Source organism: Acyrthosiphon pisum, chromosome A1 (assembly GCF_005508785.2).
Source record: "Acyrthosiphon pisum isolate AL4f chromosome A1, pea_aphid_22Mar2018_4r6ur, whole genome shotgun sequence".
Classification (NCBI taxonomy): domain Eukaryota; kingdom Metazoa; phylum Arthropoda; class Insecta; order Hemiptera; family Aphididae; genus Acyrthosiphon; species Acyrthosiphon pisum.
In genome coordinates, this window is record NC_042494.1 from 20,776,685 (window position 1) to 20,788,473 (window position 11,789).

The 11,789-nt window shown below is 26.4% G+C and overlaps 2 protein-coding genes across 2 annotated transcripts; both read left to right on the top strand.

Moving 5' to 3' along the window:
* The first annotated feature begins 525 nt into the window (after window positions 1-525).
* LOC100571373 (erythroid differentiation-related factor 1-like) lies at window positions 526-6,873 on the top strand. Its single transcript, XM_008182169.3, has 18 exons — window positions 526-667; window positions 740-846; window positions 1,110-1,256; window positions 2,552-2,695; window positions 2,774-2,949; window positions 3,040-3,299; window positions 3,375-3,595; window positions 3,665-3,887; window positions 3,971-4,095; window positions 4,173-4,318; window positions 4,378-4,613; window positions 4,688-4,867; window positions 4,950-5,182; window positions 5,250-5,390; window positions 5,463-5,617; window positions 5,766-5,935; window positions 6,003-6,264; window positions 6,408-6,873. Exons 1-18 carry the CDS (start codon window positions 655-657, stop codon window positions 6,529-6,531), a joined length of 3,063 nt encoding a protein of 1,020 aa, XP_008180391.1. The 5' UTR covers window positions 526-654; the 3' UTR covers window positions 6,532-6,873.
* A 2,083-nt stretch (window positions 6,874-8,956) lies between these two features.
* LOC103308570 lies at window positions 8,957-11,406 on the top strand. The gene is made up of 8 exons (XM_008182175.3): window positions 8,957-9,224; window positions 9,299-9,478; window positions 9,560-9,792; window positions 9,860-9,997; window positions 10,070-10,224; window positions 10,373-10,542; window positions 10,610-10,871; window positions 11,015-11,406. The coding sequence occupies exons 1-8, from the start codon at window positions 8,963-8,965 to the stop codon at window positions 11,136-11,138; spliced, it is 1,524 nt and encodes a 507-aa protein (XP_008180397.2). The 5' UTR covers window positions 8,957-8,962; the 3' UTR covers window positions 11,139-11,406.
* The last annotated feature ends 383 nt before the right edge of the window (window positions 11,407-11,789 follow it).

The following is an 11,789-nucleotide window of genomic DNA, read 5'->3' on the forward strand; positions in this document are numbered from 1 at the left end:
CGCGTCCTCTATTCATCATCACGGTTTGATTATCGTAATTTGGTTATTCGTTTTATCCCGGTAGACATAATATTATGACAGCAGTGTGAAACGAGACTACCAAAAATCACTCGTCAGTGGATACAGACCACTGTTGTGCGCCAGTGTGAAACCTACTATTGTCTGCTTATACATTTACGAACTAAACTTCAAACGTCATGGTGAGTTGATACAATTTGTTACGATTTTCAAATATGTTTGCTCGATAGGGTTTTGAGTTATGAAACGAATGCCTTGATCGTATTATTTCGATTGTGTGTTTCATAATAATCCTACCTGTGCGGCTATGCATATATGTAATTCTACTGACATAAATACATTCAATGTCATAGTCATTTAACAATTCTGCACATCTTGAAGAGTACTTACTTAACAATTCAATTTTTAGTTGGTTATGTATGTTTTAATTTTAGGACAAACAAAATACCCAGCACAGTACCTCAAATGATAAACATGGTCAAATTAAATCAAAATCTGTACTAAAGTTTTCAACAGTTCAGACACCCAATTATATTCGCCATGAGCTTCACACTAATCTAAATTTACCACCAGCAAATTGGTTAACAAGTGAAGGAGAATCATATGGCATGCGATACCTGACATCTAGTGATTTTCATGGTTTTTCTAGGTAATAAACATACAAATTATTAATTTTTACAAATAACAAAACATTCAATTAGTATTGTTTATGTTTTTTTAGTTTTCAAATGGCTAATATGTTTCACGAATGCATTGGCAAAGTGGACATTGTATCAGATGCAGAAAATATTAAGAACCTGTGTAAGATACCATATAGTAAAAAAATCTGTAAGTGAATATTAATTTTTACATACATAAACATATGATATAAAAATACATGTATATTTTGTTATCCTAAATTATTTTTTTAACACATTTGTAAATATTATTTTAAAGTACGGATGGATGAATCACATCAGGTACAAATTAAATTGTTTATTTATTAGAATAGCTACATTAGGTATTTAAAAATTATTTACTTATTCTAATAAATAAACAATTTCATTTTATTCTATTGTCTTTAGAACTAAATTGTTAAAATTATTTTAAAGGTGAGCATGATGGTGCATAGAATTGATAAGACATTATTATTAGATGAATTTGATATTCAGAAATACTTGATTGTAGAAACCGACAATGAATGGGACTGGTTAAAAAATTTCTTTTACAAAAATATTGTAGGATCTTCTGATAAAATGGTAAGCATAGAAGAATTTTTTATATGGTCATATTTGGTATTTGAATTTATAAATATTAATAATATAATATAATGTATATATATGTCACGTGTTAAATAGTAACCCAACAACCAGTGGCGGCTCGTGGGTTTTTTAATGAAATAGTACACATCCAAAATAAATATAACCAATATTATATGTCTCTTATAGATTTTATAAAATAATTGTTTACAAATTTTAGTTACCTAACTTTTATTTTGTTCATATTTTTATACGTATGTACATCTTAAATTCACAAGTAACAATATTATGAAGTACAATCTATAGAATACAAAATAATATAATATCTTCAAAACACAAACACAATTGTTGTTCTGAATTTAAGATAATGATAGACGAACATTATCAGCTGATAATCGGAATATAATAAATGAGTGAGAGCTAAATTAAATTATAATGTCAACGCGCGACGGCGACGTCCAAAATAATTTGCTGTAAACAATTTAATTGGTCTTGTGCACAGAAACAAGTGTGTTATTAACCGCTCTATTCTTCTAAAAAATTTTGGCCCACTATGCCAAAACGTATCTCAAATTTGGCCCATCATATAAAAAGTTGGAGACCCCTGGCATAACATGTACACAATTCATTTTTACAGTCAAAGATTGCCGCGTATAAAATTATTTGAAACTATTAGTGAAACTCATTAGAAATGAAGCTTTGAGCTTAATGTTAATATTAACCATTTTATCAAATACCTATTCAATTTTTTTTTTTGCCCTAACATACTTAAAAATTTAAAGTGTAGATTTACGAGTTATAATTCATAATTTCTTATCAGATTCATTCTATCGTCAAATATACAAATATATAAATTTACAATTTTAGTACAGGCGCTGGTTGTTATAAAAATTCACAAGTATTTAACCTTAGAAGTATACAAATTTCAAGGTATAATGTAATAAATATATCATTCACGTTCAAACTAAGCATTATTTATTAGTAGGTCCCATAATATTAATTTTTCAATCTATTTTAAATTATGTTAGGATTCACAGGCACATATAATATCCCTTTAGAAAAAGCAGCCAACTGACTCCGTTGTATGAAAAATATAACAAATCAAACAACAAAATATTGTTTAATTATGGTCAATAAATTGTCAATATGTAATTAAGTGATGTCTTAGAATTATCTGCTCTGAAGTTTCAGAGTTAAAAATACAAGTTTAGATGGATATCAAGAGTTTTAATTAGTAATTTTCAAATGATGACCTATTGAATCTAATGTTTTGTATTTTTATTCATTAAAAATAGGTGAAATGTATTACTTATAAAATGAATACTCTGAGAGCCAATACAGATAAAGCTTTGGTATCTAAATTTTTGCACCATTCCATTGAATTGGATTCCCATAATGATCAAATAAAAAAAAAAAATGTTCGTAATGAAACTTCTCCAGTAAGTTTATTTAAAAACATAATCATTATATTTTAGGTTAATACTTATTATAATAACTTGTGTATTAATTATGTACAGTTGGCTTCTGCTTTACCCAAAATTTCTCCAGAAGATGTATTTTCAAATAGTTCTCAAATGCATAAATTATTTAACCGACATTTTTTATGGGATTTTGAAGGCATGGAAATGTTAATAGGTACAGATTTACCAATTTTTGGAAGTAGCAATAATTCACGTTTAAGTTCAAGATTGAGGTATAACATTTTTTTACTAACAAATTTTATTACTTTTATTGAGTACTTAAGACTAGTAAGAAATTAATATTATTATTTTGTTAACTTTAGAGACATGTCAAAACCTCTAAGTATGTTAACTGGGATGAATTATTGGCTAGATAATTTGATGTGCAATATTCCTGAAACTGAATTATGTTATAATATTAATGGTGTTCTCCAAAATTATGAATTGGTAAAAACGGAAAATTTACCATCTTTGAATGGCTCAGCTTTTTCACCTAAGAATGTTAGTGATATTATACAAAATACATTATCATTTTTAAAATCAAATGCTAATAGTGTTGGACATACGTACTGGTTATTTAAAGGTATAATAATTAATTCATTATAAGAATCATATGTTAAACTATAATTTATTATGAATTTTATCCATAAAATTACAGGAAAAAATGATGATGTGCTAAAACTTTATGATTTGACAACATTATGTTCTGAATCACTAGCTGGTAACCCAAATCCATTTGCAGTTCCAGTGGTTATTTTGTTATATCGTATTGCTTGTAAATCAAAACATAATCTAGAAGATATAAAACTGTATATTCCAGCTACTATTCAACTTTTACTAAACATTTGTCTACAATTAGATAAAACTAAATATCCTCAAGTAATAATTTCTAATGACTCATAGTAATTGTTAGAATTCTAATCACAAATATTATTTCCTACCTTTCAGATTGTTGCATGTATCAATTGCATGTTATCCGAAATGTACATCTCAATTTATAATAATCCATCAACCATTGTAATAGAAGATTCAACTGATGTGAACAAGGACTCTGCTACTTGCCATGATGATTCTGTCATTGCATCTGCTCAATTTGATTATGGGACCTATTCTATTGACATACAAAATTTATGTGTATCACATAATAAAGAAAATATATCCTTCAGTGAAGGTTTATTATTTTTTTATTTATTTTTATGTTTGAAAACAGTTAATTTTTTACAATACAAAATTCAATATTATATATTATTTTAGTACTAGAGTACCCTGCGTCAAAACATTTGATAAAAACAATAGAAGAATGTTATTATAAGGCATTGTATTATATTGGGAGCAGTTTGAGTTGTTTTGAATATTTTGAGAACGATAAAGATATTATGGTATGTATCAAATGATTACTTTATAAAAAAATTACAAATGTATTTTGAAAAAAGTGGAACATGCATTGTTTTCCAAGGGCAAGGCAATTGGAAAGAATAATATGCCAAGTTGGCATAATCCATCCAATGCTGGGGACAATAGAAATCACCTCAGGCTGGTACTCTATAAAAAAGCATCTGATGCATATTTTAATTTAGGCGAAAAAAGTTTTACATCCAGAAAGTAAGATAAGCGAAAAATATTTTTAATTGTTATATGATAAACATATATTTGTCATTTAGTTTTGGAATAGCATTAAAATGTTTCCGCCTATCACTTGAATGTCAACTATGTATTACCGACACTGATGTTAACCATATATTCATGCTTGTATTAGAACATTGTGGCAATTGTTGTCTGTTTATTTTTAAAAATTGGGATAAAATAGAACAGTACTCGAGCGAGCTTGAAACTGATGAAGAGTATGATTTTGAATTAAGAAAAGCATTGCTAAATAGTTCAAATCGCACTAATAAAGGTAATCAAATAATACTTGATGTTAGTTATTACTTGAAGTGTATCATAAAAATATATTTAATTTTAATGTTAAAGATTTAAATTTAATACCAACAAGCCTCAATAATTCAAAAGAAAGCATGTTGAGCACAGCCGAACATTGTTACTCACGTGCTTTGACATTGAAAACAAATACTGATGACAAGAATAATCTGAGTAAACAGATAGGTTATGTTTACAACGAAAATATTAAAATCTACATTGAGGAAATAATAAGTAAGTTGAAGCATAATTCAAAATATAAAAACCGTCTTATGTTGTGATTTTTATTACATTATTTAATTTATGTTTTTTATAGTGGCTATAAGCAATAATATTCCTCTAAGTCCTTTAAAGTTAAAAAGGTTTGCAAAAAAATCAAAGACTTTTTGTTCATTGGGAAGTAATATATTTCAAAAAGTTGATGATAAAGATAATCTTGCAATAATAAATTCAAACTTGGAAAAATTGTACGGATACATAGCACATTATTCTACAAAATATGTAGTACCTCTCAATACATTTGTAAAAACCGAGATTATTAATTTCAAGGTAAGGTTTCATTATTTAATGATGCAATTTCAGTTTATAAATTATATATTATTGTATGAAATGTAAGGCTGGAAAAGCTTACAAGAAAAGATTGTCAAAAATGGGTGGTAACCGTAGTTCTAATTCACAACAATGGGATATGGTTTATTATAAATTATCCTCATCTCTATTCCATGCGGCTGTAAACGAATATTTAGCCATATGCCGAGTATGTATACAATTTTAGAGTTTATATAAGACATATTTTGTCATCGGACATTTTTTTTTTTTTGCCATTTAGTGCAATTCTAGTAACTATAGGAAATGTATCGATTTGTTCATGGAAGCTTTGGATTATTGCGATCTAAAAAATGAATCGCCCAAAAGATTTGTATATGAGTATCAAGCAGCATATATTAACTTTGGTCTAGCATCATTATCTTTTGGTCGTTTAGAGTATGTAGACAATATTATTTTATAATATGTCAATATTAATTTTACCTTAGCACACTTGTCATTATTTAAAATAATAAATTGTATACTAAATATTTTTGGTATAATATGTTATGAACTTATTTTAAAAAAGTTTATGTTTAATTTCTAGACAATGTTTTACTGAGGAATCTCCAGAGTTACATCCTGTTTTCGTCCAGATTAAGTCTTACTGTAATATTTCATTTGAAATCTTTTTTAAAATAGAGCGTCCATTAGAATCTTTTGAGGTTCTCATAAAAATGATAACCTTAGATATTCACTTAATTGATAGAACGATAGGTATGTAATATGTTTAATTTGTTTAATGAATAGTAACACATTTAATTACTAATATTTTCTCACTCAGGTCCAGGGAATCTCAAATATGTCAAGTCCATTATAGAAACATTGGAAAAATGTGTTGCAGTGTTTCAAATGTTTTCGGAGAATAAGGACACAATGAAATATTCATATAGTGCTGATCAAACCGAGGAGTTAACTATTGAAGATGGCTTACACTTTGAAATGAGAAAATTACATTTTTTATTAATTCTAGAGGAAAATGTACTTAAACTTTTGAAATGTATGATCCATCTAGCCTTGGATAAATCGTCAGTGAAGGAAATAAAGTAAGTTACCCTGTTATTAATTGTTAAATTATTATGTTTATTGTATACAAGTATGTTTTGATGTTTTTTTCAACTTGAAGAAAGATAATATTGTGTTTAAAATCAAATGTGATAGTAATTCAAAATTAATTATATTCCTATAGATGGCTAGCTGACAAAGAAGATGAGCTGAAAATCATCTATAGTGTATTGTTAAGAAATAGTGTCGGTGACAATAATTATTCACAACTAATGACAGCTGTAAAACAATTATCTACATTTAAATGATTTTATTTATTTTTAATTAATCGTTTCATCTATTTATATAATTTTTTTAATTATTATATTTTCTGAACATTATTTTCCTCAATGTTTTTAATTATTTAATACAGATAAAGAAAGAGAAAGACAATATTAACTATATCAATATTGTCAATACAAACTGATGTGAAATAAAACGCCCATATTTTTCATATTAATAAGTTGTAGATGATTAAATTTAAATGAATGAGCTATGAGTTCTTTCCAAACACTGTACAGAAGTATATTTATGCACCCAATAATAATAATTAGTGTATTATCAATAATTTGTTACAGATAGTAGCTTATATAGTGTAACAAAAAGAGCTGACTAAAAAAAAAAAAAAAAATTGTTGCTACTTAAACGTAAAAATAAATAAAATTATATGATTAGTAAATAGTTTAAGAAATATACCCATGTTAGCAAATTTCCAAAAATAATATTTAAATAAAAATTATTGCGTTCCAAATTAATTTAATCAAAAAAATATTGATATTTAAAAAAATTCTAAAAAATAAACTACTTGATTTAGATAAATGTTTATCCAAATCGTTCTTATAATCAGATTCACAAATTGGCTATTTTGAATTTATTCAAAAAAATTTAAATCAAATTTAAAATTGTTTATTCTCAGTATAAAAAAATACATATAATTTTTTTTTATTACGCGTGTAGCGCAAGTGACTTTAAATTATATATTAAAAATATTGATTAGAAAAAAATTTATTCCAAAAGTCAGTACTATCTGTTACACTCTGTATAGGTTAGGTTATATTAGGTAATGAAATTGGAAGTTTAATTAAAGCATTGTATATTATCTACACTGTTTACAGTTTTTCCCCATGATTAGTTTAGCAAGTTGATTACAATCATTTTTGAGGAATCAACAAGGAAACATTAGATTGTCAGAACTTGTTTTAATGACTGATGTTAAATTAATAGTATAATAACATTAAAATATATACATATACAGGGTGATTCATTAATCGTAAAACACTCATTATCTCAAAAAGTATTAATATTTTTGAAAATATTTTTTTACATACTTTCTAGCTGTTACAAAAACAACGTTTTTATTAAAAAAATTATATTTTTAAATATTTTTCATCCTTATAATTTTTTAAGTTTTTTACTTTTTTGATTGACAGCATAGATTTTAATTTTATAGTTTAGATGGGTGGAGTGGAGTGGGTGGTATGGGGTTACCCCGCAAAGTGTTTGTCTCCTACTCCGGTTGTCTAAACTTTAAATACTTATAACTCATAAAATACTCGTTCTAAATTCAACATGTTTGAACAACATGTTCAAAAATTTAAAATTTTGCAATGCAAATATTCTTAACTTATTATAGTATAATAGAATAATGCAAAAGTAACATAGTGACCTAGTGGAAATTAAATAATAATTACCTAATTAAGTAAATTAAAATAAAATGAAATACAAATTAATAATACATTTAATATAAATAGAGAATTGGGTTAAAATTATAGGGAAAGATGGCAAGTTTTGCTCTCAACTAACTGCATGCAATTTGGTATGTGATTCGTGAACTTAATAATTTATATGCAGGTTCACAAGCTTTTACTTACGAAGATCACAAATAACTGGACATTTTTCGGCAATTGATTTTTGTGAAGTCTCATAATAACGTTTAATATTGAAAACTTAAAAAGCAGGTACTGTCTGATGGCAAATCAAACAAACTGGCAAGGCCTTTGGTCCTACCTATGGGCTTTAATATCAGTTTTTTTTTCATTATCCGAGGGCCTTATCCGGCCCGCGGTCCGCCATTTGGTGACCGCTGTCATACATTATAAAATAGAAGTAGGTAGGTACGTTTTTTTTTATTAACACGCAATGCACATATCTCTAGTTATTCAGCACATTTATGATTATGTGTACGGTGTACGTATCTACCTAAATAAAATTGTCTACCTAGATGAGGTACCTATGTACTACAAAAAAACCCAAATAGTTTGATGATAAATCGTTATTTTATGAGTGACTGCAAGAATATCTAATTTCGTAAAAATTTCATCGAAAAATTCATAAAAAATTCTTGGGTAGGTACCTATTTACCAGTGTGGGTAAATTACTTTTAAAAATTATTGAAATTATGTTACTCGTTACTTGAAATATATTTTTTAAAATTACAATTGAGTTACCTAAAATTATTTTTATCACGTTATAATATTTTTTCATTAATAAAGTAGTGCGTTACAACTAACGATACTTTTAAAATTATTGTGAATTTACGCAAATTTTCATTTTCATTTTCAAGGCCCCAGCAAATGTGTAATTTTTAAGGAGTTATGTTTAGGCAATTATTTCGTTTATGCGATTACTGATCGTCTTAGTGTGAGTATACTCCCCTACCATCACCCGCGAACCTAAGCGAAAAATATTTTTAATTGTTATATGATAAACATATATTTGTCATTTAGTTTTGGAATAGCATTAAAATGTTTCCGCCTATCACTTGAATGTCAACTATGTATTACCGACACTGATGTTAACCATATATTCATGCTTGTATTAGAACATTGTGGCAATTGTTGTCTGTTTATTTTTAAAAATTGGGATAAAATAGAACAGTACTCGAGCGAGCTTGAAACTGATGAAGAGTATGATTTTGAATTAAGAAAAGCATTGCTAAATAGTTCAAATCGCACTAATAAAGGTAATCAAATAATACTTGATGTTAGTTATTACTTGAAGTGTATCATAAAAATATATTTAATTTTAATGTTAAAGATTTAAATTTAATACCAACAAGCCTCAATAATTCAAAAGAAAGCATGTTGAGCACAGCCGAACATTGTTACTCACGTGCTTTGACATTGAAAACAAATACTGATGACAAGAATAATCTGAGTAAACAGATAGGTTATGTTTACAACGAAAACATTAAAATCTACATCGAAGAAATAATAAGTAAGTTGAAGCATAATTCAAAATATAAAAACCGTCTTATGTTGTGATTTTTATTACATTATTTAATTTATGTTTTTATAGTGGCTATAAGCAATAATATTCCTCTAAGTCCTTTAAAGTTAAAATGGTTTGCAAAAAAATCAAAGACTTTTTGTTCATTGGGAAGTAATATATTTCAAAAAGTTGATGATAAAGATAATTTTGCAATAATAAATTCAAACTTGGAAAAATTGTACGGATACATAGCACATTATTCTACAAAATATGTAGTACCTCTCAATACATTTGTAAAAACCGAGATTATTAATTTCAAGGTAAGGTTTCATTATTTAATGATGCAATTTCAGTTTATAAATTATATATTATTGTATGAAATGTAAGGCTGGAAAAGCTTACAAGAAAAGATTGTCAAAAATGGGTAACCGTAGTTCTAATTCACAACAATGGGATATGGTTTATTATAAATTATCCTCATCTCTATTCCATGCGGCTGTAAACGAATATTTAGCCATATGCCGAGTATGTATACAATTTTAGAGTTTATATAAGACATATTTTGTCATCGGACATTTTTTTTTTTTTGCCATTTAGTGCAATTCTAGTAACTATAGGAAATGTATCGATTTGTTCATGGAAGCTTTGGATTATTGCGATCTAAAAAATGAATCGCCCAAAAGATTTGTATATGAGTATCAAGCAGCATATATTAACTTTGGTCTAGCATCATTATCTTTTGGTCGTTTAGAGTATGTAGACAATATTATTTTATAATATGTCAATATTAATTTTACCTTAGCACACTTGTCATTATTTAAAATAATAAATTGTATACTAAATATTTTTGGTATAATATGTTATGAACTTATTTTAAAAAAGTTTATGTTTAATTTCTAGACAATGTTTTACTGAGGAATCTCCAGAGTTACATCCTGTTTTCGTCCAGATTAAGTCTTACTGTAATATTTCATTTGAAATCTTTTTTAAAATAGAGCGTCCATTAGAATCTTTTGAGGTTCTCATAAAAATGATAACCTTAGATATTCACTTAATTGATAGAACGATAGGTATGTAATATGTTTAATTTGTTTAATGAATAGTAACACATTTAATTACTAATATTTTCTCACTCAGGTCCAGGGAATCTCAAATATGTCAAGTCCATTATAGAAACATTGGAAAAATGTGTTGCAGTGTTTCAAATGTTTTCGGAGAATAAGGACACAATGAAATATTCATATAGTGCTGATCAAACCGAGGAGTTAACTATTGAAGATGGCTTACACTTTGAAATGAGAAAATTACATTTTTTATTAATTCTAGAGGAAAATGTACTTAAACTTTTGAAATGTATGATCCATCTAGCCTTGGATAAATCGTCAGTAAAGGAAATAAAGTAAGTTACCCTGTTATTAATTGTTAAATTATTATGTTTATTGTATGCAAGTATGTTTTGATGTTTTTTTCAACTTGAAGAAAGATAATATTGTGTTTAAAATCAAATGTGATAGTAATTCAAAATTAATTATATTCCTATAGATGGCTAGCTGACAAAGAAGATGAGCTGAAAATAATCTATAGTGTATTGTTAAGAAATAGTGTTGGTGACAATAATTATTCACAACTAACGACAGCTGTAAAACAATTATCTACATTTAAATGATTTTATTTATTTTTAATTAATCGTTTCATCTATTTATATAATTTTTTTAATTATTATATTTTCTGAACATTATTTTCCTCAATGTTTTTAATTATTTAATACAGATAAAGAAAGAGAAAGACAATATTAACTATATCAATATTGTCAATACAAACTGATGTGAAATAAAACGCCCATATTTTTCATATTAATAAGTTGTAGATGATTAAATTTAAATGAATGAGCTATGAGTTCTTTCCAAACACTGTACAGAAGTATATTTATGCACCCAATAATAATAATTAGTGTATTATCAATAATTTGTTACAGATAGTAGCTTATATAGTGTAACAAAAAGAGCTGACTAAAAAAAAAAAAAAAAAAATTGTTGCTACTTAAACGTAAAAATAAATAAAATTATATGATTAGTAAATAGTTTAAGAAATATACCCATGTTAGCAAATTTCCAAAAATAATATTTAAATAAAAATTATTGCGTTCCAAATTAATTTAATCAAAAAAATATTGATATTTAAAAAAATTCTAAAAAATAAACTACTTGATTTAGATAAATGTTTATCCAAATCGTTCTTATAATCAGATTCACAAATTGGCTATTTTGAATTTATTCAAAAAAATTTAAATCAAATTTAAAATTGTTTATTCTCAGTA

What these genes read in the sequence shown, in the direction of transcription:
- LOC100571373 (XM_008182169.3), top strand. An exon ending in ATAAAACTAAATATCCTCAA is followed by an intron (nt 3,596 to 3,664) that starts GTAATAATTTCT and finishes CCTACCTTTCAG; the next exon opens with ATTGTTGCATGTATCAATTG. An exon ending in CTACATTGAGGAAATAATAA is followed by an intron (nt 4,868 to 4,949) that starts GTAAGTTGAAGC and finishes TGTTTTTTATAG; the next exon opens with TGGCTATAAGCAATAATATT.
- LOC103308570 (XM_008182175.3), top strand. Translation starts at nt 8,963, where the DNA reads ATGATAAACATATATTTGTCATTTAGTTTTGGAATAGCATTAAAATGT. An exon ending in TTCAAATCGCACTAATAAAG is followed by an intron (nt 9,225 to 9,298) that starts GTAATCAAATAA and finishes TTAATGTTAAAG; the next exon opens with ATTTAAATTTAATACCAACA. An exon ending in TCGTCAGTAAAGGAAATAAA is followed by an intron (nt 10,872 to 11,014) that starts GTAAGTTACCCT and finishes ATATTCCTATAG; the next exon opens with ATGGCTAGCTGACAAAGAAG.